Source organism: Pseudonaja textilis, chromosome 3 (assembly GCF_049901715.1).
Source record: "Pseudonaja textilis isolate UNSWEBS1 chromosome 3, rPseTex1.2, whole genome shotgun sequence".
In the NCBI taxonomy this organism is placed as follows: domain Eukaryota; kingdom Metazoa; phylum Chordata; class Lepidosauria; order Squamata; family Elapidae; genus Pseudonaja; species Pseudonaja textilis.
Genome location: NC_141992.1, coordinates 154,941,198 through 154,969,097, shown reverse-complemented (window position 1 = coordinate 154,969,097; position 27,900 = coordinate 154,941,198). Strand labels below are relative to the sequence as shown.

At 39.5% G+C, this 27,900-nt stretch overlaps 2 protein-coding genes across 18 annotated transcripts in view; one reads left to right on the top strand and one right to left on the bottom strand.

Moving 5' to 3' along the window:
• Positions 1-9,025, top strand: part of OSBPL1A (oxysterol binding protein like 1A) — a 75,199-nt gene extending 66,174 nt beyond the window's left edge. For all 11 annotated transcript variants that reach the window (XM_087931172.1, XM_087931174.1, XM_026699282.2 and 8 more), the window contains 3 exons: positions 1,242-1,365; positions 2,368-2,458; positions 7,741-9,025. In XM_087931172.1, coding sequence (XP_087787298.1) covers positions 1,242-1,365; positions 2,368-2,458; positions 7,741-7,843 — 318 coding nt within the window. In that variant the 3' untranslated portion in view covers positions 7,844-9,025. The remainder of the gene's footprint in view (positions 1-1,241; positions 1,366-2,367; positions 2,459-7,740) is intronic.
• On the bottom strand, positions 69-27,900 carry CABYR (calcium binding tyrosine phosphorylation regulated). 7 transcript variants are annotated; one of them, XM_087931182.1, is made up of 6 exons: positions 27,789-27,898; positions 22,947-23,129; positions 22,711-22,764; positions 13,595-14,926; positions 11,346-11,486; positions 69-348 (listed from the first exon to the last, which is right to left on the bottom strand). In XM_087931182.1, the coding sequence occupies exons 2-5, from the start codon at positions 23,092-23,094 to the stop codon at positions 11,353-11,355; spliced, it is 1,668 nt and encodes a 555-aa protein (XP_087787308.1). In that variant the 5' UTR covers positions 23,095-23,129; positions 27,789-27,898; the 3' UTR covers positions 69-348; positions 11,346-11,352. The 7 variants fall into 7 exon arrangements, with proteins under 7 accessions (XP_087787308.1, XP_087787309.1, XP_087787305.1 ...); XM_087931183.1 differs by having other exon boundaries at positions 70-348; positions 11,346-11,987; positions 14,624-14,926; XM_087931179.1 differs by having other exon boundaries at positions 243-348; positions 11,346-11,987.

The window sequence follows — 27,900 nt, the reverse complement described above, 5'->3', positions numbered from 1 at the left end:
TCTATATTTTTGTCAGTCTTGCTGTTGGAAATTACACAGTGAAGAAAGTGGAAAAAAGTGAACTCTTTACCTAAACATAATTAGTTTATTTCATGGGAGCAGTTACTAGTAGAATTGCGTTAGTAGCCTTCTTGTCTGAAGATTATCACTTGAATTATTTTTCTTTCCTCTTAATATTAGTTAGGATTATACTTTTTTAACGTTGAGAGTTGAAACAGCAGTATATGCAGGAAAGCCCATTCTTCATTTGTGAGAAGTCGTCCAGGGGTTACCTTTGAACCTTATTGTTAGAGCTGCCAAAATTGTGTTGCCAAATTCCAAAGTGAAAACTCTGAAGATGCAGTTTTCCTGGAAGATAAATAAAATTGGGTGTTAGAGGGGAATATATTTTGTTTGGGCTCTAATGCATACAAAAAACTTTCTCAAAATTGAAAACAATTAAAATCCTACCCACTTTTTCTTTAAAGAGAACACCCCCTTCCTGCTACCACTTTCTGATTCGTCTAATTTGTCCTTTTCTGTGGTTAACGTGCCTCTTCAATAACTTTGATTTTATTTGCATATTTTGCATATATAGAAATAGAGAGTCAACTTGGTTTAGTGGTTAAGGCACCAGGCTAGAAAGCCACAGACCATGAGTTCAAGTCCCACCTTAGCCATGAAAGCCAGCTGGGTAACCTTGGGCTGGTCATTTTCAGCCCAATTCACCTCACAGGGTTGTTGTTGAGGGGAAAATAAGAGGAGGAAGATACGTTGGTTACGTTTGCCACCTTGAGTTATTTGTAAAAATAATAAAGGTGGAATATAAACAAGCCCAGAGTTCCGCAACCTTTCCAGCTTTGGAGACCAGCGGGGAGAGGAAAAGAGGATGGTTCTGCCCAAGCAGCTAGCAAGCATGCACCCAGCTCCGTTTGTGGGACTGGAGGGAACACGCACCCCCCATTCATGCAAATGGAGCACATGCTTGCTCACTGCTCACACAAGTGGAGATTTGCATGTGTGCATGTTCGCCCACTGCTTCTGCAGCCTGGCTCCAAATGGCTCATGGCCCGGTAGTGGGCCAAGGTCCAGGGGTTGGGGGTCCCTGTTCTAGCCCACTTTAATGTAATGAATATAGAAAAAGGTCCTGAACTGATTCCTCAACTATTTGATTGGACACTTTCTTTACAGGCTGCAAACATATTAACAACTAATATTTCTTTATAAATGGAACATTCTAAAGCTATTTATTTTATTTGTAGATGTACAACTTTACCACCTTTGCTATGATGTTGAATGAATTGGATCAGGAAATGGAAAGTGTTATTCCTAAAACTGACTGCAGGCTAAGGCCAGATGTAAGAGCTATGGAAAATGGTGAAATAGGTAACTCAATAGTCTGGGTTTAAAGTTTCTTGACATAAGAATGTTGAAATATTTAAGTCTATTGTGGCAATCATGTTTTACAGAGCAACTTGTTGATACAATGGTGAATAAAAAAGTAATGCAATAAGAGTGAGCTTTGGAACACAAGGCTCTTCTTTTCAAATAATTGAAACAGTCACATCTTTTTGAATTCACACAGCTGCTCCTTGCTGTTTTTCCATATGTGCATTTGACAGAAGAAACTGGAAACAACTTCTGAAGTAGCTGCATAAACCTGGAAAAAGACACAACTGCTTTAATTATTTTTTTACATGCTTCTACAATTTCCCTGCAAAGAATTTGCAGTCATCCTATCTCTAGTTTTTATTAGGAAATACCTGAAGCCTTGTTTAAGAATATTTGCATTGGATCTCTCCAGGCCAGAATCAAGAAGGCAGCTTGTTTGTGTTTTTTCATATATAAACGATAAAGTATTGCCTATTTGGGGGAAATTTAGCTCAGTATTTCTCAAACTTTGCAATTTTAAGAATGAGTTCAACTTTTGGGTCAGGGTGCAAGTTTGAGAAACATTGCACGAGCTTGCCTTTCTCATGAAAACAGAAAAACTGATATTTTTTTTTATTGGGGATTGTTTGGTTTTTTGGTACCAATAATGCTGTTAAAATTATTGCTTTTATATAAACAAAATGCATATTGTACAAAATATTGTAAATGAATAAAGGAAAAAAGCTGTTATTTAATCTTGAAAAGAGGAGTACATACCAAATATTTCAAATTAGCCAACCCATTTATTTGGAGCATGGAAGATAAAAAGGTTAATTTATTGTTGAACTATCTGCTACATAATAAAGTTTGTGAAAATATGCAGAAATCTTATATAAATTATACTAATCAAAATTATGAATTATTACTGAATTTATACATTGTTATCACTCAAGTATTACTCTAGTGTATTATAATTGATACATCCTGTTCTCCCCCCTTTTTAAAAACTTTTGGCAGATGTAGCCAGTGAAGAAAAGAAAAGGCTTGAAGAAAAACAAAGAGCTGCTCGTAAAAATAGGTCCAAGTCAGAGGAAGACTGGAAGACAAGGTTAGTAAACAGAGAAGAGTTATGTTTATGATAAGATAATGGACAAATTGCTTTGAACTTAGCCTCTTGCCTGCATATTCTTAATATTACCATTGTTTAATATTACCATTAAAAGATGCATTGCTTGTGAGGTGCTGTGCTCTTTGGAATTATCATTCTAAACAATGGCAATACTCACCTTCTTGTGGTATCTTAAACATTGTGCAACAATAGCTGGTCAATAGTCTGTTCCTTTGATCCAGAGCTTCTTGATATAGTAACTCTTGCTTCACGTAAAGCTTTTAAAAGGTTTAGATTTAGCATTACCTTCTGGTTTTTCAGGAAAAGAATTAACTTTTTGGTTAGCAATACGCAATCACTTATTATAGTGAAATTACTCAAGAACTTACGGAAATATTATAAACCCTGAATTTATTGGAACTCGGGTAAATGGATTTCAGATTCAGTGGAGAAAAGTTTGAATTTCATTGCTATTTATCAGAAAATCACTCTTATTTAATTGTGAAGGCCACTAAATAAGATTGAGTTTGGACAGTTGGTGTGATTATGTAATTGTACACAATCATACGAATTAAAATTTGGACTTTATAATTGATTTGTGGTTATGGGGGTAACAAGACTATCTGCTTAAATAATGTACTGCTTAAAATAACAAATTTGGCTACCCCTTTAAGAGCTTTCTCTTGGGAAACTTATCTTACTCTGCATTCAATCCATGATATATTTGGAAGGGGCACTTCTGAATCTCTCTAGTAATGCTCTTTAGGTTAAAACATTATATTTAAGCATCTGAAGTACAGGTAGTCTGAATTGGGCAACCGCAGTTGAGATCAGCAGTTCTATTGTTAAGTGAAACAATCACTAAATGGGATATTAAGCGACCAGACGATGCTTTTCTTTCCCCCATTACCCTGCCCTTTGAATACTCACCCCAGAAATACTGGTTCAAAACTTTAACAAGATTAATTAGTTTTCCACTTTTGTCTTTGTCTTTTGTATGTCTCCTAATCCACTCCCTTCACTGGGACAATTAGCAAGAATTAGCAAGAAGAGAATTAATGTGATTGCATTAGCATTCATTGGAAAGGAAGAGATTACAAGCAGGCAAACATTACACATTGATGTGGTAGAGTTGACAGGCATCAGCACACTTAGCAAACAGCCCAGTGCATTCCCCATTGTGTGCCTGCTTACTCTCTTGTAATACCTTCCTCTCCATTCCTTCCACTCCTCTTTGCAAGGAGAGGTAGAAAAGCAACTGTCAATCACAGGACAAGGTGTATTGACTGTAATGGTGATCACTTGACTGAGGATGCAGCAAGGGACATAAATATGACCTTTGGCCATAAAATTATTTTTTCATCACTTTTGTAACTTCGAGCAGTTGCTGAATGAGGCAGTCTTTAAGCAAGGACTATCTGTACATTTTTCACTAGAAAGGTACAATATTAATAGCTTAAGGTTTCTTTTAAAAAATTCATAGTTACGCAATTACCACCATTTGCTCATGCCTTTGCTCTAATATTGCTGTTATGGATAAAGTAGATTATAAAATATTTCAGTCAGGTTGCATTTTTATTCAGATCTAGTTTGGGGGTTGTTACCAGATTGGTAGCTCTTAAGTGTTTCCTCGGTGCAATAGGGAATAGAAAGTGTTGCAAAATAGTAATCTTCTGAATCTTCTGCAGAATTCTAGGAGGATCACATAATGTTTAAAATCAGAAACTGAAATCTCTTTCTGCAGAGAAGTTATAAGGATAAAACCATAGAGTGATATTGTAAACCCCCATGTATGAAATATATTGATCCATATAAAATAAGAAAAAACAATATATTTATAGGGAACCAAAGAGGGGCCCGTTGATCTTTTTTCAAATACTTTCCTATGCTCCATTTTTTAAGCGGCTTCAATTTGGACTTGGAAGTGGTATTGTTTTTCCTTCAATCCTTTCAGCAGCCTTTTAACTGCTTGCAGATAGTGCTGACGTAACAGGATAATCCTGGCTGGGATGAATAGTTTTAACTGCAAAACAACTGAAAGAAACATCATGTGGAAAAGATGCCTTTTTAGCATTTCAGTGCCATGCTTAGCACTCAACATTTATTTTGGAATTAGTTTGCTTCCTTTGCCTTTACAGTGGAAGATGTTCTTAGTTTTTACTTTGGTGAAGAGAAGCATTCATCATGATTTTTTTAAAATGTGGCCTTTGTGCTACTCTTAGTACTGCATGATATAATTCAGGTTTGGACACAAGTTCATCGTGATTACAATAAATCAGGAGGCGACTAAAACAATGATTCATTGTTGATTTCCACAAAAACATGACTACTTTGATTGTGCTGTGGGTTTCTCTTGTCATCTCCAACAAAGGGCCAAGCATTCTAAAGTGGGCTGGAAGGCTGGAATCAAGGTTCACGCCCTCATCTGCCAAGAAATTTAATGGCCTTATCATTTTAAGGTTTCCAAAAGCCCTGCTTATTCCAGTGCAAACCTATTCCTTAATATGTATATTTATACGAACTTCTTTGTATTAAATAAACTCCAAACTTTAGAGTCACGGTGTATGAAATGGGTGGCCATATTAATTTATTTAATAAGTAAATAAATATATCTTATTCATTATTATGAATTGCAGAGTTGTGACTTCTAAAAGGTGTTTTTTTAGGGTATTTCTTAATCCTTCATAATGCTGCAGAGCATATCTGTTTACAGATGTTATACAAGGATGTTGGAAATAGCCTGGGAGATTAGCCTCTTCTTTCAGCCCGTAATATGTTATGCTGGGTATGTTACATGCAATGCTGCTGTTTGGAGCAAACAGTCTCTAGCTTGAACATGAAAAATAGGCTTGCTGAAGCAGCGTGTTACAACCACCACAGTGTTATTGACATTGGTGCTTCAGTTCCCCTGGCACCAAGAAGAAGCCTATAGGCACATTTGCAGGTCTTTTAACCTTCAAAGTTTAAATAGGCTTATCCAGAAATAAGGTAGGAATCTAAATTTCTCTTTCAGGAGCCTCAAGTGAGGATTTGGATAGAGTTGCTGAATGCATGGCTTCTTTTTATTTTCTAGTATATGGGGTAGACCAGGGCTGTCAAACTCGATTTCCTTGAGGGCCACACCAGGATTGTTTGACCTAGTGGGACCGAGTGGGCATGGCTGGGGTGGGTGTGGCCAGCTCGACATCAGTGTCAGGGGCACCTGTGGTGGCCCGAGCACTCTGCCAGTGAAAACTGAGCTTGGGAAGGCTGTGCGTGGCCCTTGCAAGCTGTTTTCAGCCTCAAGAAGCTCCTAAAACCCCCTGCCAGCAAAAACAGAGCTTGGGAGGGCCAGATGTGGCCCTGGCTCCGTTTTCGCTGGAAGAGGGACTATGGGCCGGTCCTTCACTGTTTCCAAGGTGGCCCCGCAGACCAGATCTAAGCACTTCGAGTTTGACATTCTTGGGGTGGACTGATTTATAAATTAGCAATTTATTATAGACAGTCTTGAACATTTTTTTTGCCTCTGTATGTTTTTCTATTTCTATGTCAGAACCTAATTTCAATTTAATAGCTTTATGTGCCTTTCTGACTTGGCCTTCATATTTAAAAAAGTTGCCATATTAAAAGGTTGGCATGAATTTCTCTCAACAGGCTGTACTCTTAGCTGTTTATTAATACTTTGTTAAATTCAGTGTGTTATGTTTTGATCTTGTGTATTATGTATTATGTTTTGCCAACCAGTGGCCCAGACTCTCTTCTAATATTATTTTGTTATTATGCTGACATGTTTGGATTTTCATTGAAGACTTAAGATTATAACAAGTGATACCATGAGTATTAATAAAGTTCCTTTTATCTAATTTATTTGTTTCCCATTCAGCTGAGATTATCGTGAAGTTTTTTTTTTCTTTGCTGATCAACTAGTCCTCCTACTGTTTCTTCCAAGGATTATCTTTGTTGTCCTATCAGGTTCTCTATTTAATAATGGATGCATTTTTTTTTATTGAAACCAGATTCTGTTCTCCCAATGTGAGAAGAAACTCGCTTCTTTGGTTTTCATTGAATTACTAGCTTAAAATTATCTAGTGGACTTTTTCAGGCAGCTTCCACAACTTCTGTGGCCTCTCTTCCTAATCCGGCCTCAGAGCTGACACTTTTCCCTGCCCTACCAGCTCTTGGGGGTTAGTGTGTGGATAAAAAGGAAAAGTAAAGCCAGCACTCACAAGGGAAAGCTGCTTCCACAGCAAAGTTTTTGCCAAAATGTCCCGCTCTACCAGTTTGATAAAATACAGGTAGTTCTCATTTAGTGATTTCAGTTGGTTCTTGCAACTCAGCTATTAAGGAAAATAGTCATCAAGTGAACATGTGACTGAAAGACTGCAAAGATTTTCTCTTTCAGATTAAGTTCTCTGGTACAGCGTCCTGTGCCTAAACTATTTGGCTTTTTGTTTATTCATTATTTCCTCATAAGGCAGAGAGATTGCTTAAGCAATCTATCCCAAAGTTTCTTTTTTTAAAGAGGCAACTGGACTTTGTTTTTCAGTAGTTCCAAGAAGGCTTTATACCCATTTGCACTACTCAGGTGATCCTGAGGACAGATAAAACTCCAAGTGGCCTCAAGAACTCTCTAAAAGAATGAAAATGACCAGCTGTCTGCAAGGAATCCTCCGCACCATCCAGTCAGAGCTGAGCAGAGCCAGTCTTGGATGAGAGGCAAAATGTTTTCAAAGAAAAACAAGTCCAGTTGCCTCTTGAAAAAAGAACCTTGACCTGGATGACTGAGAATCTCCATAGACATTAAACAAGCTATCTTTTCCTGAGCTACTTTTCTTCACAGTCCAGGTTTCCAAGAAGCACTAATCCAAAGTTAACAAGCTCAGCTATGTGAATTTAATTAGTTCATTAGAACCTTCTGGCCACTGCTGTGCCTGAAATTGACACCGAAAGCTTTTGTTGTAAATGCCTGCTTTGGTTGGGATATTAATTTTATTACAGTTTATTGCTGTTGTATTTCCAATCACCTATCCAAGGCAGTTACTAGATGAGGACTAGCCCAAAGGCCTTTTATCTTTACCACAGTACACTGTACATTTGCACGTTTTCCTTAAAAGTTTCCTTTGTATTTTTCCTTTCCTTTGTTTCAACAGATCGGTAGCAATAAATAGCTCAGAAAGCCTAAGGATCAGGATGATGATTATTTACTGATTTTTCCAGTTATTGTGGGCCTATGGAAGTTTAAATTTTCTCAAAAATGAGAATATGTACCAGTTTCCTTTCCTTAAGCATTTTTTCTCTTTCAGGTGGTTTCATCAAGGTCCTAATCCTTACACTGGTGGACATGACTGGATTTACTCTGGGAACTACTGGGACAGAAACTACTTCAGTCTGCCAGATATTTATTAAAATGCATTGGAAATTCTGAGCCTAATACAAGTCTTAAATCAGTTTTCAGTGCTTTTTTTATGCCTATATTCCTAGAAAAATATTAAAATCTGACAGGTTGCAATTGAATATGGTTCTGGTGCTCCTGTCACAGCGTAGCTCAAGGCTGTTGTTGGGAGTGCTGGGGTTTTTGGCATTTTCCCTAGATTGCGAGATGTATTTGCACATAATCACTGGTGCTTTACTTGGGAGAGACAGGGAGCTACCCATATTTGCGAACTAAAGATCAGTTACAGGTTAAATGGAAAATAAAAATGCCTTTGAGTTTGATTTTCTCTTTGGTGAATAATAATTATAGCAGCATATAATGAAAAACATGGCATTTTTTCTCAACTCAGTAACAAATTAACATCCATGACTTATAATACTCTATGGCTTAAAGCATGAGAAGAGCATAACACTTCGGGGAAGAATTAGTCAACTTCCTAAAGACAGCATTCCATTAATTAATAGAATACAGGATCATAGATAATTCATTTATAATTTTATTTTTTACTCTCAGCACCAAGCTACTACTATTAATTAAAATTGGATTAATGCATAAAATCACTTAGCAATGTCTTTTCCTATTTAGTGCAGTGTTTTGAATTTTTCTTTCATGTTTTATTACCATGCTATCTTTAAGGAATTAAGAGCCATTTAAATCTTTAAAAATTTAATTTGAACTAAAGTAATTATATTTTTAAAAAAGCCTGCAGTGCACTAATATATGATGTGGGACTAGTGGTTGTCCAAATATTGTTGGACTTCAGCCCTGGTAGCATATTGAGAGGTCAAGAATGATGGGAGCTGTGGCTCAACCCGGGAAGGCCACAGAGTCCATATCCGCACACAAAGTGCTCCGCGCTACATGAGATTAAGTGGGGACATTACAATGAAAAGAAATGCACCGGGGTCTATGCTGTGATAGCAAATCCTAGAAGGAAGTGTGTACATTTCAAAAGCAGTTGAGAGACTACTGTACAGAGCAAATTTACCCCTATGTTTGGGGTGCTTTAACCTTTATGAAATTATATATTTGTACAATATGGAGTACAGAACTTCCAGAGAGACTGCTGCTCTTGTATAATTTAATTGTGGTTTGGAAATAGTGTTAACTGAATATTTTATTGCTATTAAATAAAGGCTTTCTCTGTCCTGTGACAGGTGCCGTTTGATTTTTTGTTCTCAATTGATTACAAGCAAAACCTCTTTTTGGTCTCTTGGCCCAATGTTGGAAGGATGGCATTGAGAGGGGCTCAAGCCTGCAAGGATGTTCTGGTTCCATCTGGGTTGGGGGGTTTTCCCCTCATTCTCATTCTTGAAACACTGTTTACTATTTTGCTACTTCAAAGCAGAATTGTCTCTCGTCTTACTGATAAATTATATACAAGCTTCCATAAATCTAATAAAATGGTCTGGTAACAATATATTTCTACTGAAGATGTCTGAAGTAAAAGTTACCATGTTTTTACTAAGAATCATTTTTAAATTTTCAATTTGTACAGGAAATCAACATAAGGAAACTCCTGGTTTTAGTTTTATGCCAATTGGCCACCAGTCTTAAGCAATAGGGAAAAAAATGTCTTTAGATTCAGATTCCTTGTACTGCTTTATTGGTTGTACTAGTTAATCAATTTTAAATTAAAGATGCAGCTTTCCGTTCTGGGGTGAAATGTTGGACAGCACTTCTTCTCAATCTGGGAGGAAAAAAACATTAGCTCAGTACATTTAGCAATGGCTCAACCCACTAAACCTTCATTGTGGTTTTAGATGCTTTGATCTTCTAAAACCACTGCTTTATAATCATATTTCTATTCTATCTTTTTAGCCAGTGTACCACATCACACACATACACACCGTATGCAATGACAAGATTCAAAACCTGAAATCTGCATTGCAAATAGTATTTTCAGGAAAAACACTTCTGAACAAGTGTCGCTTGAATGGTTCTGACCTATACAGCAAACATATATCAATTAGTGTGAGAACACTATTGCCATCAATATGGTGCAGAAACACTCTGTAAGCTGGGGCCTTCAGTCAATTTTACAAACAGCCCTACTTATCTCGTTTACCTATAATAGTGGCAGGAAAATCAAGCTAGAACAGCTGTTCTTTATTATTAAACTTGGAAATAAACAAATTTGCAGGAGTCTGCCATTGAGTCTGGTAAAAGAGCACCATGCATGAAAGGAAAACAATGGTAAAAATGCACCCCAAAGGTTTGTATGTATCAGTGCTTCTGTTGAAAGCTAGCTAACATGTTTTTAATTCAAAGGAAGCAGATTTAGCCTAAGTTTTAAAAAGACACTGAAAAGAGGCCCAAATAAAGTGCTCTTCTGCAACTCAATCAAAATGTATTTCTTGCAATCAAAGCACAACTGGGAAGGCAGCCCTAGGATGTCAGGAAAACAATATGGCTGCTTGAATAGGTTGCAGACCGGTGCACCATCAAACCCAGAGCCTCATAGTGCTATTTAATACGTCTTTTAACATTTAGTGAGCCATTAACACTAAGTGGCAGGGGTGGGATTCAAACGGTATTAGTACCGGTTCGGTGTAACGTTTTGCATGGTCTAGGAGCAGGGAGACCCGGGTCTTGTCCCTGCTTAACCCAACTTCAGTTGTGAGAAAATTAGGCAATTAGGAGTTTTGTTTGCACCTTTGAATTATATATAAAAGGTGAGATTTTTAAAGAAATTTAGTACTAATTCAGTGCAGGAATCTCAACCATGGCAACTTTAAGATACAGCTGGGGAATTCTGGAAGTTGAAATCCACACATCTTAAAAGTTGTTGAAGTTGAGAAACACTGATCTAATGGATACACTTGCGGTGGCTTTGGACCGTCTCCCTTGGCCCAACCTATCTGAAAGGATTCTTGTCAGAAAAATAGGAGGGAGGATTATGTATGCTGCCCTGCACTCTTTTATACAAAGTGGGATATAAATAAAATTAGAAATATTTTTATAACTTTCTTTCTGGGAAGGGGCATTATCTCTAAACATTATATTCTGATATTTGTTCATCCTAAAGCAGCTGCACTTGCTTCAGTCCCTGCCCTAAGAAAACGGAGGAACTCGACATAACATGTCAGCACCCTGTCAAATCTTGAGCATCCCTCCTCCCCCTCAAAGGTAGAAGTATTATTCAATTGCAAAAGAAAAGAAAAGCTGCTTGCTCTGCCTTAAAATTGGCATTGATCTTTGGCTTGTGCCCTTAGAATGGCATCTGGGAACAATCAAAGATTTCATAAAGGCAGTAGAGCAAGTATACCAAGGAACATCTTTATTACGAGCCCTCTTCAGACAAATGTGTCAGATTTCATCTCTCATATAATTCCAGTCATATTCACTGTCCATATTTGACTGAGGATCAGTGACATTGAAGGCTACACATCTGAAAAACACCAGGTTTGAAAGGTGTGCATTGAAAACTTTATCAAGCTTCACGGTCCTACCAAAGCCTGAATATCCACTCACCGTTTTGCTATTCTGTCCTGCGTACGGAGGCAGTTGTAAACGTGATCTCTCCTGCTATACCGTAACTGCCTGCAAAAGCTGCTTTATCCCCAGCTCCTGAGCCATTCTTCCCATTCATCACATCTTCCAGAGGAATGGCAACTGAAAGAAAAACTGGAGTTGGCGGCCTGCCACTATCTTGTGCAGGGTTAAAATTGGGGTTGGCCATTTTTGGATCCGCTGCCCTGGCGATTGGTACGGGAATTGTAGCGAACCTCCTCACAGTACCAGCAGCGTCCGGCTGTGTGAGAACAGCATGGCCTGGGATAGGTTTCCAGTCCTGTTTATTCTGAACAGAAGAGCCCACTAAAATGAAAGGTGGTGCATTTCCCTTCTTCCCATCTTCCATCATCACATAAGTTGGAGAGGACACTTGTGGTGGTTGACCTTGTTGTAACATCTGCGGCTGTAGATACTGCGGTTGGTCCTTACCACTAGATATGAATAGGGTTGCTTGGGGAACAGTAGCACCAGTTCCAACAGGTGGAAGGGGTGGTGGAGGTGGTGGTGACTTACGACCTTGTTGTTTCAAATCAGTTAGACAATAGAGAGTCCACACATTAGAATATGGTGGTGGCTGTCCTGGTTCGCTTGTTGCCATGGCTATAAAATAAAAATTTAAAGAAAAATTTGCTGGCATCAAAGACCATCTACTAGGATGCATGAACTGCAGTCATAATGCATAGCTTTACAAACAACTTTATGCCGCAAAGAAGCATGTTACAAAGAAGAGAGAGTCTGTAGAGGCAAAACGTTGGATCTTGATCTATTGAAAATAGAGGGACAACAGCAAAGTGCCGTGGGGTTGAAGCTGCAGTTCAGCTTAGAAAGATGTTGATTTGGCTAACCAGGGCACATTTTCAATTCAAGCCATTCATTCATTACAAGAAATTGCCAATATTCAACATGTGTCAGAGTCCTTTTGTCAGCATAACTTCAGTCAGCTAGATTTTCCAGGCTTGCCCCACAGGTGAAGCCTTAGGGTCTTGTATGAATTCATTTTAATCAGCTCTCCAGTGAGTCAGTGCAAAAGCTGTTGGATGATCAACTCAAACTCAAATGACTGGCAGCTTAAAATATTGAAAAAAATCCATCCATGACAAGCTTCAGGATCCTTTTAACCCTTCAGCATTCTCTCTTCTGTTAACATGCTTTGGTTTCTTACCTACCTATCTCTCTAACGGAACATGATTCTTGGGAGATTTGGCAATTGGAGGTCAATGGATTTTTAAAAAAACATTAATCTTTCTCCAGCTGTGAACAATGGTGGCTTAGACACTTATTACTGAGGCGAGAAAACATTTGGAACAGGTCCTGCCAGGGAGGAAAGCAAGGCCTCCTGTTACAACAATCCCACTTTTCTAAGTAAGAAGCCACTAGTCCACCTTCTGTAGGCATCTGGAGAAGACTGGACCTAACGGGACAAGCGAAGGCAACCACCACCATTTCCTTTAAATGCAAAAACCATGTCAATGCCACAGTTGAGTCTACTATGTTTTTAAAAAAGAAATTAGTCACAGTCACCACCTCATTTTCCTTCGGCTGCCATGGGCATGTGTGCAATTTTGATTCGAGCTGTGCAGTTTACTGTGAGCAAGTCTTCTGGTAGGAAAATGAAAGGCCAAGCATCTTCTATACCAGTGTTCCCTTGCTGAATTTCATCCCATGCTGCTTCTCCGTCTCTGTACAAAAAGAATATAATACAGGAACAGGAAACTAGGGCAAACTTGTGCAAAGAAAACTTTAGGGCTTATTCACAATCCACTGCACATCTGGAAGCATCCCACAGGCAAAAATTCCACACATGCACAATCTGCCTGACAAGTGCTGTGGGCCTGTTAACACCCCAAAACAAAAGTAACCTTCATTTACTTCAACCCTGCAGTGGCATGGCTATTTGCATTTAAATACGTTCCAGTCCTTGAGGCACTTTCTTGGCCAAAGCCATACTGCAGGAGTGGAGAAACTTGTAGCCTTCCAGATATTGCTGAACTACAATATCCAACATCTCCCAGTACTGACTGTAACGGCTGAGACTGTTGGCAATTCTAGTTCAGCTGTAGCTGGAGAACTTACCCCTTTCCTGCTAATTTATTGCCAGCTTTTACCAACATAAATGCGCCCAAGGAGATGGAAATGATTACTATTTACGGAGCTAAAATATTACAACATGGAATAGGAAGGATTCAGAAATATCTTGACTTTCTTACCTGACATAATAAAACCTGGGTCAGTTGGTTTCAGTTGCTCTGTAGTATCCATTCTGTCAGGGTCACATTCTGCATCATCTGCAGATGGATCTAGAATACTAGTAAACTGGCCTGAATTTAGTGAAGCTGTTAGTGGATCTAAGAGACAGGCTACTGTGTCTACGAAAGGAATGACTATCTGCTGTGGAAACTGCTCCACATAAGGTGGTGGTACAGGCTCTCCACCAGCGCTGGGGTCATCATCACCCGCAGGTGTGATGTGTATGTCTGATGTGAGCTCAATTTCACTTGGGCAACCCTCTGGCAACAGGTCTTTATCAGGAGGCGGTGGTGGTAGCGGCGGGGGTGGCTCTCCTTCCTGCAAGGGATCTGAGGAAGCTTGTTCTACTAGGTCAGCAGGTGGCTGCTCCGCCAGGCTGCCCGAGATAGCTATTTCCTCCTGGACGGCGGTCTGACTTTGAGTGACTGATCCAGCCCTGAGAGAAGTTGCAGAAGTTCTGTTTTCTGCTTCCTCTGGGGCAGCTTCCCCTTCCTCTGGGGCAGGTTCTGCTTCCGCTGGGGCAAGTTCTGCTTCCTCTGGGGCAGGTTCCGCTTCCTCTGGGGCGGGCTCTACTTCCTCTGGGGCAGGTTCTGCTTCCACTGGGGCAGGTTCTGTTTCTGCCTCAGCAGGTTCAGCAGGTTCTGCTTCTGCCTCAGCAGGTTCTGCTTCTGCCTCAGCAGGTTCTGCTGCTGCTGCTGCCTCAGCAGGTTCTGCTGCTGCTGCCTCAGCAGGTTCTGCCTCAGCAGGTTCTGCTTCTGCTGGGGCAGGTGCTTCTTCTTCAGCAGGTTCTGTTTCTGCTGGGGCAGGCTCAGGGGCAAGCTCAGGGGCAGGCTCAGGGGCAGGCTCTAGGGCAGGTGCCGGAGCAGGTAGTTGACCAAGTGCAATCGCGGCCATTGCCTCACTGGGAGTATGGGACAACGTAGGAAGGGTCTGCACAGAGATGGCCACATCCTTCAACTCAGGCTCAGCACCCATCGTTTCAACGTTACCTAGCATTTGTGATGCTAGCTGAGCTGGATCGGCTGGGATATAAGCGAGTCCTGCTCCCTTGTCATCTCCAACTTTTTCTACAAATTCGTCAACAGTAGATGGGAATTGAGTAGTTTTGGTGCTCAGTTCACGAGACTCTTCGCTTATCTGGTCCTCTTCTGTGTCTGTCGATTTCTCCTTCCGTTTGGGTTCATCATGAATTGGAATCGTGTCAAGATCTGACCGAAATGCATCTCCAACGTCTGCCCTTTTAGAACGGGGCATCTGTGTTGCTGCTCCTGGTCCTTCTGCCCATCCCTCCACTGGGGGAAGATAAATAGGAAATGAGGTAAAAAGAGATGCCCATCAACACAAAGAAAAACCACTGACTCCCATGTCAATTTTGGAAGTTAAATATCTGTCTTTCATCTGCCATTAGAGAAAGCATGTAAGAGCTGTGGTGGCTCAGTGGTTAAAGCGCAGTACTGCAGGCTACTTCTGGTCACCGGCGACCAGCAGTTTGGCAATTCGGGTCTCATCAGGCTCAAGGTTAACTCAGCCTTCCATTCTTCCAAGGTGGGTAAAATGAGGACCCAGATTGTTGGGGGCAATAGGCTGATTCTGTAAACCACTTAGAAAGGGCTGTAAATCACTGTGAAGCAGTATATAAAGTCTAAGTCTATTACTATTGCTAATACAAGGCTGTACATGATTGGTGGAACCAGAGGTCACTTCGTTCATTTAACTGCACACGTTGGTCTATGGCTGCAGATGAGAAAATGTCTGCAGGCTTTTCTAATAACCCATCACACAGCAAGGTTGGCTGTTTCTCACGTTCATTCTGTGTATTTCTTTAATTATTCATTTCACACATTTATAAGACCAATCGATGCAAGCAAGGTGACTCTGGGTGGCATGGCTCAGAAGTAAACACAAACAAAAATTAAATCTCCATTCTAAAAAGAAGTCAAAATACATAAAGCACATGGGAAGAGATTTGGTGTCTGACCACCAGATGTTCAAATGTTGTATTGAAAAAAATGTAAGCAGAAGAATCAGATGCTGCGAATGCCAGCTTTGCCCTAGAAATGGATTTTAATGCCTATTATTGAGAGGTAGGTTGGAAAAAAGCCTTCTTTAAAAATTAGAGCAATGTTTCTCAACCTTAGCAATTTTAAAAAGTGTTGACTTGCCGGCTGGGGGGATTCTGGGAATTGAAATCCATACATTTCAACCTTGCTGAAGTTGAGAAATATGACCTAGACAGATTGCTAGGTACGATAAACGTAACTGTTTATTGAAATGTGTTTAAGTATTAGTAGCTCGGGTTGGTACCATGTTTCTCATAAAACACAACCCACCCCAATAATAAGCCCAATCCTAATTTTTGGGGGGTGGGCCTAATATTACCCCTACCCCGAAAATAAGCCCAGGGGATGGGCATGGCCGGCATGAGTGGTGGCGCGGGCATGGGGGGGGGAGGCAAGTGTCCGGCTGCAGAGAGGGGCGAAAATCATTCAGCGTTGAAGCAGAGGCATTCTGAGCCTTCAGCATATCCCAGGATTGCAATGCTGAAAATTCGGAATGGAACCTCTGCGTTGCAATCCTGGGATACACTGAAGGCTCGGAGTGGAGCCGTTTGTCGTGAAAGGCAGGAAAATTTCCCTCCCCATTTTCCTGCCTGTTATCCATTCCTCTTACAGCAGGATCCTGCAAGGCTTATCGTGGTGTTGCACTCATGAATGGCAGCACCTCCATAAGCTTCATCATACCGGTGCAGCTGGCATCCTACCATGAGCAGCTGCGCCAGTGTATCCAAAGTCGCAGCGGTGCCGTCGCTCTCATGCACAACGGCACAGCAATCCTTGCAGGGTCCTGTTCAAAGAGGCTGCTCCGATGTGAGGAACCTCACAGCAATACCGCCACTCGCATGCACAACGCTACAACAAGCCTTGCAGGGTCCTGGGATATGCTGAAGGCTCGGAGTGGAGCCGTTTTTGCAAAAGGCAGGAAAATAGGGAGGGAGAAGGAGCTTGAGGAATGGATGACAGGCAGGAAAATCCCCCCTCCCCATTTTCCTCCCGTTTGCCAAGAACCCTCCATTCCGAACGCTGAAGTTTTGGAATTGAGACTTTTTGGCGAACAGAGAGAAAAATGGGGAGGGGGAATTTTCCTGCCTGCCATTTTTCCCTCAGTCTGTGCTAAGCTTGTGGAATGGCTCCTTTTGGCTGCTACAGAAGCGGCCTGGTGGAGAGGCAAGGGTACGCATGGGGCGCTCTTAGCTGCTAAAGAAGGGGCCCCGTTGGAGAGGCAAGGCACGTGGGGCATTCCTTGGGATAGAAGCAGCCCAGTGGCTGGATGAGGCATGCGGGAGGGAGATTAAGACACGCCTCAAAAAGACGGCCTAGCCGTTTTGGGGGGGTGGGTCTAAAAAAAATAAGGCCTGTCTTATTTTCTAAGAAACACGGTAGTTAGGTTGTAGGTTTGAACTCAGAGCTTGGGAATTTAGTTGGAAATGTTTCATGATCATTCGAGGAGACATCGTCAGTGCGTTTTGAGTTGTGCTTGTCAGAAGCACCCCGATAAACAACTCTAATCCTAATCTGTATCACATAGACAGTACTTAACTATAGCCCAGCAACAACAGCCAGCCAATCAAGCAGTCCGAAATCAGACCATGACTCAGAAATATCCAAACAAACAACAGTCAGACTACTTTGCATCTCACAAAAATGTATTTAAAGATCTGAGTTTTCACAGACGAGCACAACTCAAAATGTCTCCTTGAATGGTGACAAAACATTTGCAAGCAAATTGCCACGCTCAGATTTCAAACCAACAGCATCACTGTTTATATTCCATCAGATTCAGCATAGAGAAACCTCTTTTTAAAGTTCTTATGAAATATCTTTGGAGCCCCATATTCTATGTGCCCTGGAAATGATTAGAGATTTTTCCATGCTGGCAAACCATTTCTTACTTTGTGTCCTATCATTAGAGGTTACAGATTGATCCTACATATTTATTCAGCCAACCAGACGTTTGCAGAAGAGGAGGTTGAAATGGCGGAACCCAGTTTTCCTTATGTTTTCCTATCTATTCTGACAGTTGGTCACAGTAATTTTAGTTTTAGTATGAAGGCTTTTAGAACTCTTTCCATTTTACTGCAGTTTACTTCCAGAAGATTATCTTTTCTTCTAGAACTGCTTTGTCAAAGACTGACACCTGGCAGAGAGGAGATGAATCAGATGAATCATTATAACTACTACTGGGCAAGAAGTATAAATAAGAAATGTGCATTAATAGGAGGATGAGGAATTGCTAGAGCATATTATATAAGGTTTTGGAAACCTACCTGGGATGAGCTCAGTACAAATCTATATGGGAAAGGTGCTATAGCCAGGACCTATAGCCAGAATAATCCAGGGAATATCTTTGCTAAAGAAGAGTTCTCAGTTACTGAACAAGACTGAGATTTTCTCATGTATTTGTAGTCCTCTGTTGAACTTCACTGTTTCTACAGCTATTTTCTGTATATACTATGCTTTACAGTTAGTCTCTCCTTTGCTATGCTTTGGTGAACACATCCTTTCAGTTTTTACTTCATTTTTCTAATGTTTTCTGGAAGTTTTGAATAGGGGTATTAGGCAAGATGAGAGAATAAAAGGTATAAATATCAAAAAGGAAGTTTATAAATTGAGAGCATTTGCTGATGATTTGGTTATATTTTTGTAAGACCCAAACCCCAATATATAATGTCTGATGAAGAAATTAAATGAGTTTGGAGCATTAGTCAGCTTTATAATAAATAAGCAGAAAATAACAGTGCTTGTTAAGAATATGATCTCTCAGGATTATAAAATATTGACTAAAACGTCGAGTTTTAAGGTGGAGAAAAAAAATAAAAAGTGGGGTTATATTGACAAATACAAATGCTAAATTGATTCAAAATAACGTTGTGCCTCTTTGGAATGATATTAAAAAATGCTTATGAGATAAACTGCAACTATCATTAATAGGTAGAATCTCTGTAATTAAGATGAATGTTTTTACCAAATATAGTTTTTCTGTTTCAGAGTACTAATATTTATAACTGATACTCTATTTAAACAATGGCATATGGATAATCTCTAAATTTATATGGCAAGGGGAAAAAACCAAGAATTAGATATAAATTATTGCAAGATGCTAAGGAAAAAGGGGGTTTCGGTTTACCCAATTTGAAATTGTATTTTGATGCTTGTTGTTTGGTCTGACTAAATGAATGGATGGCTCTTCAAAATAAAAGGTTACTTGAAATGGAGAGCCATGAATTAAGATTTGGATGGCATGGATATTTATGGTATGATAAAGTTAAAATAAATGTTGATTTCACTAATCACTTTGTTGGAAATCCCATCCTAAGAGTTTGGAATAAATATAAAGTAAGGTTCTCTGTGAAGATGGAAACCCTTCTAGAAAATAAACCACAAGATAATCCAAAAGGTAAATGAGTAATGAACAATACCTCGACATTTTCTCAATATTGCTGTAAAAATTGCTCAATCCTAAAATCCTAACCCTTGATTAACTCAAGGATATGCCACTGTTTTTTCCTGGCAACAATATTGATGTGGTCTGCCATAGCATTAATGCATCATGGTCTCTCATCCAACTGTTAATCAAGCCCAACCCTACTTAACTTTTTCAAAGTCAGCTAGAGTCAATTTGGTACAGCCACCTGCTATAATTTCAATTATGGTTCAGATTTAGTCTTACTGAGGGAAAATTTTGAAATCAATAAGGAAGTTTGTTGTGATTAATTTAAGCTCTGTTCATTTCTATAGGTCAATTTATAATTCAGTTGGATTCAAAAGGAAAGTTTATATGATTAATTTAAGCTCTGCTCATTTCTATGGGTCAATCTATAATCCAGGTTCACACATCTGACTGTAATGTTTTCTTTAACCAGGCTTCAACTTAACTGTCCTTAAACCATTAGTGATGATTACAAATCATATTATGCTAAGACAGAAACATTAATGATTTAGTAGTATGCTATGTAACCCAGCTTAACTATTGCCACATCTTAGCCCAATTATGAGTACTAACTTATGGCAAAGATAAATATCTTATATACAAGATTTCAGGTTTTAGAAAAACCATGCCTAAAATGTCAGGTAGTTCTCAGTGGTGGGCGGGTGTATATTTAAAAAACTCGCTGCCTTCCCAAATGTATTTAACTTCAGCTTTCATAACTGCCAGCCATTGAACTAGGAGAGGATTTATAGTTATAGCTCAACCTATTTGAAGGGCAATAAATTGGAGAAAGTGATTTTATAATATGACAGGGCAGAACAAGACGAAAGGAGAAAGTATTTGAGATCAATTAAACCTGAGGTCCCTCTGGTGGTGGGAGAAAGTTTTGTTTTGTTTTGTTGAAGTATGAAGAGGGGAAAACAGCAAAGGGAAGCAAGACAGCATGCAGGCATGAAGGTTAGCCAATCAAAGAACCACAAAACGTTTTTGATTTAAGCTATTACATTATACAGAGAGCAATAAAAGTATCCAGGAATTTCTACCAGAAACAGAGTGAAAGACAAATTCAAGATCACAGGAGTTTTGTTTTGTTTTTTTGCAACAGACCACAAACTAGTTTAGCTTGTCCTACCACCAAGTTATTTTTGGTTAATTTATGCTTGGTGTGTTTTGCAAATCCAGAAATATTAAGTAGATAAAAGTTGTGAGTAGGCATGGTGTCTCAACAGTGTTATCTTGAGTCACAAATGTGTTTTTGCCCGCCATGGTGTGGGAACCTGGCAGCTGTCACTAGTACAGTAGTCAAAAAAGAGAATACGTGTAGTGTATAGAGCTGAGAAGTGAAATGAGAAATGTGCAAAGAGATAAAAAGAACACACACCCCCACACCCAAGATGGCTGCTAAATGGTAGGAATTTTTCTCTTTCTTGCCAATGATCTGCTGATTTTGCTGCCAGAACTGGTTCTCTAGCAGTGTTGCTCCCTAGATGTGAATGGGAACATTTAAGAATGACCCAGACCAAGGGTCTCCAACCTTGACAACTTTAAGCCTGGAGGACTTCAACTCCCAATATTCCCCCAGCCATGGACCGCATCTGGGAAGTGGAGTCTTGAAGATTTCAGTTCCCTTTGGGAGAGGTCCAAAAGTCAAGGCATCCATCTTACTTTCAGCATTTTGTTTTCTATTCTTTAATTTTGGGGGAGTTTGGTATTTTAATCTTTTTTTGAATAAAATAAAAATTTGAATTAAAAAAAGAGAAATATTCATTTTCCAAATATGCCGATTCTTTTTTTAAAAAAGCTGCAACATTGCCATGTCTAAAATGCAGAACAGTGGAATAGATATCTTCAGCAGGACTGTGTTCTATACAATGTAAACAACTTTCTTTCTCCTACTCCTTTTGCCTCATACACAAACACAAATCACACCAGTCTTTCTGTGAGCTGAGCATTTCATGGACAGCAATATTATGGCTACTGAGATCCTATCTCCATCCATGAATCTTGCCCAGTCTGAAGCTAGCATTACTTTATTAAATGCAAGTATCTAGCTAACCTAAATTGCTGGGATCATTTAATGTAAAACCAATTAGTATAAGCCTCATCCCTAGTAAACCATAAGCAAGATGCAAGGAGAAGGAGGGGGGAAATACTTGGCCAATCGGGTTCACACACCAATATAAATCAGTTTGTGCTCACCCAAGTCTGTTAAACAAAATGTCGTTTTTCAACATGGATGACAGAAGCCATATTTGCATTTGGCTGCGGCTAAAGCATTTTTGTATCAGGTGAATGTCTTTGGGACCCATATGGAATCCAGGGGCATTTTTGGCAAGGAAGATTGGTATCCCTATTTTACAGGATGCCAGATACTCAATTTTTATTTAAAGTAAAAATACTAGTTTTCAAAAAATGTGGGATCCCTGCATGGCATCCTCAGAGTTGCAGTCAAAATGAAAAATTCAGAACAGCTAAAAGGCTTTCAAAAACTGTTTGGATAGGAAACATAGAAGAATCACAGAGTTCTAGATTTGCAGGGTGCCTGAAGAGTGACACACTTCCACAGTGATGGAATTCCCCTGTTTTAATCATCCTAGCACCCCAAGTCTCAGTTAGATAACTGTGGACTGATGAGGAATATGTGAACACATAAAGTTTTCCCATAGTGATACAGTACAATCTCAGCCCTGGTAGAAACTCGAAATTTTTCGCTTTGCTTAACAACCCTTCAACATTCTCTCAAGAAATTGTTCCAGTCTCCAGGACATCCCTGGACTGCACTAAAATTACATTCTCTACAGAGGTGGTATTCAGCAGGTTCTGACCAGTTCTGGAAAACCGATAGCGGAAATTTTGGGTAGTTCAGAGAACCGCTAGCTGAAATTTTGAGTAGTTCAGAGAACTGGCCAATACCACCTCTGACTGGCCTCACACCCATCTATTCTCTGCCTCTCGAGCTGGCTCTTCTTTTGTTGCCCTGCACAGGAGAAGGGAGATGGAAAGCAGGTTAGTGGGGTGGTGAGGGAATGAGGATTTTGCAGGATCGTTCCCCCAGGAGTAGGGAGGGAATGGAGATTTTGCAGTATCCTTTCCCTGCCACGCCCACCAAGCCACGCCATACCCAAGCCATGCCCACAGAACCGGTAGTAAAAAAATTTGAATCCCACCACTGATTCTCTGTCTGACCAATCTGTCTCTCATCTTTTGTTTCAGTGAACAAAAGTATGAAGCATTAGGCTTTGACAAATACACAAATCTATAGAACCAACAATTTCACTCTACTGCTATTTCAACCAACTGCCCAGCTGATCTTTTTTTAATTAGGAATTTCTTTGTTATATTTAATTCACACAAATTTAAGTCACTTTTTGTTTTTCAGATTTATACTCTTAACCACGATGGATGGAAGGGTGGATGGTTTTTAATGTAAAAACTATGTCAGGGAGGAGGAGAGCCTTCTTTTCCACTTTCAATCACAGCCTCAGCAACTATATTTATATATTCTTTAAAATATCCCCTTAAAAGAAAACAAGCTACATTAAATAATGTACAGCCTGGCCACAAATCATTTTTAGTGCTAATCTCATACCTCTTGTCACATGAAATTCTCTCACCAGTTCTTTGATATCTAAATTAGGATGTTCTGGAAAGAAAAGATGGAGAAAGGAAATCAATTTATGGACCTAAATCTCTGCTTGTACAAAATTGATATGTGAAACACATTTCCTATCAGAGCTAATATAAGGACATGCTAGTTTGAATGATTGTTGGTTTGCTTTATACTGGTGGATATCTAACCTTTTAAAACAAACAAAAAAGACAAACCTTCTCGAAAATTTATCAGTTCTTTGAAATACTCAGCAGCAAACTCAGTGATGTTGGAGGGAGTAGCTTTGAGAACAGCTCTGCTCACTCCTTCAAGTAGAGTCTTGAGGCCATATGGGACCACCATCCTGGGCTTTGCAGTATGCATTGTTGCCAGTTGAACATGAAACTGCAAATTCACAACTGAAAGGAAAGAAGAGGGATGAAAAAGGATTGTGGCACCCCAACAATCTGTACTTCAGCCTCTCCCAAGCCAGTAGTACCAGATGTGTTGGGTTTAAACTGCTATAATCTTAGACTGATTGTAAGATTAGAGGACTTTAAGATCCAACATATTTGGAAAGTACCAGATCAGGAAGCATTAATCTAGCCTTATAGTATTTGTGGATTCATCTTTATATAACTTGAAGATTTATCCTAAGAGCTCTTATGAATCAAATCCAGTCAAGTTGGCTTCATGTGCATTTAGATGCACCTCTCCTACTGGCTGATGAATTGACTGATAGAAAAATCCTAGTGCACACAAACTTTGGGTGGAAATTTGTTTTCTGTCATCATTTAACAAATCATTTCAAAAATCACAGTGAGGCATAAGGTAACTTCAATGTTAGCTCAGATTGAGTTGATCAATATGTCAGAATATTATTTTCAAAAGTTAGATTTAAACTGAAAGTGTTACTTTTTGAAATTGTACATAATATAAAACAAAAGAAACAATAAGACAGGACCAACTTTAATGGCTTTAGAATTCCTTTAGAATTTTTAAACCAATGTTTCATTACTTTTGGTACAATCTAATTCCCATGAATAAGTGCCTTCTGAATATGGCAGTAAATTGCAAGTAAATACATGGTAAATAATTAAAACAATTGCAAATAAATCAGTTAAAATATGTGGAACTGAAGCATAGAGAACTTGATCAGGAGGACATTAAAGTGAACCCAGAAAAAAACAATGAAATTAGGATATCAAACAAAGATATACGGTTTAAAAGGAATTGGTGGTGGTGTAGTAAAATCACAAATTTAAAAGGAATTGTGAATGATGTTGTAGTTAAATCACAAATTGAAAAATTAGGAAAAATTGTTTGTAAAGCTTAAGGCTTACATTTGAATATACAGAATATGGAAAGTAAAGAATGGAAGAACTTTTATCACAGGGAGAAAAATATGATAATAATCAGAGACCCATAATAATCGTACCCCTGAAAGGACCTAATGGCAAAGACTGCAACGATGACACCATCAAAGCAAACCTCTTTAATACCTTCTTTGGCTCAGTATTTGTAAATAGCAATGGAGCAAGCCCAGTGCTTCCTAGTCGAACCACAGACAATGATCAAATACATATTGATTTTACAGAAGACATTGTTGAAAAAGCACTGCGCAATCTAAAACCATCCCTATCTATTGGACTGGACGAAATATGTGCCTACTTCTTAAAAAAGCTATCCACTGCCATAGCTGAACCTCTAAGCATAATCTTTGAAAAATCTTTCAGGACCAGCTCCTTGCCAAAACTATGGTCACAAGTCACAGTCATTCCCATCTTCAAAAAGGGAGACCCCAGCCTAGTGGAAAATTACAGACCAATCTTCTTATGCTGCGTCACCCGTAAAGTCATGGAATCAATTATTAACTAATCCATTATCTTCTACTTAGAGACAAACAACCTACTCTCAAATAAACAATTTGGTTTCAGAAAAAAACTATTCTGTAATCTGCAACTCTTACACTGCAAAAACATATGGACTACACAACTCGATCAGGGCAAAGCAATAGGCGCAATCTACATAGACTTCTGTAAATCCTTTGATTCAGTGGTACACGACAAACTACTCCTAAAAATAAAATCTTATGGTATCTCTGGACACCTACATAACTGGATAGAAGCATTCCTGTCAAACAGACAACAAGTGGTCAAAATTGGAAGCGTCCTATCAAATTCTGTACCTGTCAACAGTGGTGTCCCCCAAGGCTGTGTTTTAGGACCAACTCTCTTCATACTCTACATAAATGACCTCTGTGATCGTATTAAGAGCAACTGCATTCTCTTCGCTGATGTTGTAAAGTTATTCAACACCACAGACAATACTACTACCCTCCAAAAAGACCTTGGCTATGTATCAGAATGGTCAATCAAATGGCAACTTCAAATCTCAACAAATAAATGCTCTGTCTTACATATTGGCAAAAAAAATCAGAAAATAAAATACAAGCTAAATAGTCAAGACCTTGTTGAGATCCAAACTCTGTCAAGGATCTTGGAGTACTCATCTCTAATGATCTAAGTGCTAGAGCCCACTGTAACTACATAGCCAAAAAGGCATTAAGAGTTGTTAATCTAATCCTGCATAGCTTCTTCTCTAGTAATATCACACTACTAACTAGAGCATACAAAACATTTGCTAGACATATATTTGAATACAGCTCATCAGTCTGGAACCCATATCATGTATCTGATATTAACACAATTGAAAGAGTCCAGAAATATTTCACAAGAAGGGTTCTCCGCTCCTCTACTCATTGCAGAATACCTTATGCCACCAGACTTTAAATTCTAGACCTAGAAAACCTAGAACTACGCCGCATTCAGTCCGATCTAAATATAGTATATAAAATCATACATTGCAATGTCCTACCTGTCAATGAATATTTCAACTTCAACCATAACAATACAAGACCACACAATAGATGCAAACTCAAGATTAACCACACCAAACTTGACTGCAGAAAATACGACTTCAGCAACAATGTTCAAAATACTCTATCTGACTCTGTGGTTTCTTCCCCAAACCCCCAAAACTTTAATCTTAGACTGTCTACTATTGACCTCACCCCCTTCCCAAGAGGCCTGTAGGGGACCTGCACAAGCACACCAATCGTGCCTACCGTCCCTGTCCTATTGTTTCTTTTTATTTTTCCTATAAGTATCTATCTGATGTATTCAAAACTATGTTTATTCTTATTCCTGTATCTTGTAAGCAATTGACAAATCAAATAAATAAACAAACCTGCTGAGATAAGTCTTACTGGAATATAACAATCAAATATATTCTAGAGAAGGGGTGTCACACTCGTGGTATCATGTTGTTGTCACATGACATATTGCTATTTCCTCCCCTTCACTAAAATGGCGGTGGGGTGGCCAGCGTGTGACAAATCTGGCCTGTGGGCTGCAAATTTGACATCCCTGTTCAGAGGAACAAACGCAGTAGAAGAATGAGAAACTGCATTATAAGCTGCTATATAAAATAAACCCTGCTCAAAACCCCAAATTAATTAATGTGTGTGAATGTAGATGATAGATAGATAGATAGATGATAGATAGATAGATAGATAGATAGATAGATAGATAGATAGATAGATAGATAGATAGATAGATAGATAGAGACAGACAGACAGACAGACAGACAGACAGACAGACAGAGACAGACAGACAGACAGACAGTTTATCTGGATTTTAAATAGAGGAACAAATAAAAACAAATTTCTTGTTGGAGTCTATTATTACCCCCCTAACCAAGGAGAAAATATGGGTCATGCTTTCTAAAAGAAAACCACAGACATTCCAACAAGATATGGAGCAATATTGTATAGACAAACAGCCCAGTTCTACTTCTGCATGTTGAGGCAGTTGCACACCTGCATGAGGCCAAGCATTTCAGTGCAGCAGATTGACTGAAATTCACTCAAGCCTATAAATGTTTAGCCCTCAGAAGATGGAATAAGTTGATGGGATATGACGGCAATTTTCAAATACCTGAAAGGATATGAATGTCAACATCTGTACTCTTTCATCCCTGATAAGACCTGGAATAGTGATTTGACTTACGCAAAGGAAGTTTTTTTATTGTAAGGGGGGAACCCTTCCTAATTGTAAGAGCAGTTTGACAATGGAACCACTCAAAATGGTTTTGAGGTGCTGCTATACGTTGCAAGTATTTAAGCAGAAACTACATAGTTTCTACAATCTGTCAGGATTCTTTCATTTGGATTTCTTCCTGGAACAGAGTGGAACTCAGTAGTTTAAATGTTCTTTTTCAATTCTGAATCTGGTCTTATAACTGCTAACTGTGGTACATCAAGAAACTTGGAGCAGATCATACCCTTTATAGTCATTAGTGTTCATGATAGGTAAAACTCTTCCGAGAGTATATTTATTTTATTTATTATGAAGTGTATTTACCACCCAATGACTCTGGGCAGTGAAATTGCCTCTCACACATTCCTGAAACACTGGCACTTTGTTTTAACTCCGAGTACTACCTTCTTAATGGTCACTTTATGGAGTTGGTCACACTCATAGGCGCACACACCCAAGCTTATCTGGCAACTACAATAAGCTTTCTGCCTGAGATACAAAGCTTTCTATCCCAGCGATCCTTCAGCAGTGATGGGCCCCAGAATACCGATGATGGGAATTGTGCGACGGCTCTAGAGAATGCCAGCTTAGGAAAGAACATTTAAGGTTTCAGGATTTTTGCCCTCGGAAACGTACACAACGCGCAAAGTTACTTAAGCGCTAAACTGCGAAGGCGGGAACTCCTGCAATAGACGTCGACCAGCCAAGCCACCAGCGCAGTGTCTAGCGGGCCAAGCCATCGTAGCTTGGCAAGTGTGCGTGTCCAAGCGGTTGTATGCGTTGCTGGCTCGGGTGGCACTTCTTATATTTGCTGCTGCACATTCCCCCGTTCCGCCCATGCACACCCATCCGAAAGGGTCCCACGGCTTGTGCCTCCCTCTCCCGCTTGCCCTCCCTCCTTCTTGATACCGTGCCAGGCGTAAGAGGCCGAGCAAGCCTCTCACGACAGTCCCGCGGTTGTCCTGAAAATTCCCCAACCTTCTATTTTAAAATTTTTTGCGCTTGTCAGCGACGAGATCGCTCCTTCCTCGCCCCTTGCCGGAGCCTCCTCTGAAGTTAGAGAAGAGCCCCGAGGACCTTTTATCCGGAT

Excerpts from the sequence above, each read along its gene's own strand:
- CABYR (XM_087931179.1), bottom strand. The coding sequence starts at position 23,094 with ATGCATACTGCAAAGCCCAGGATGGTGGTCCCATATGGCCTCAAGACT. Across the intron at positions 22,765-22,946 it reads ACTGATAAATTTTCGAGAAG|AACATCCTAATTTAGATATC; the intron begins GTTTGTCTTTTT and ends TTTTCTTTCCAG. Across the intron at positions 11,988-13,594 it reads CCCAGGTTTTATTATGTCAG|CCATGGCAACAAGCGAACCA; the intron begins GTAAGAAAGTCA and ends TTTATTTTATAG.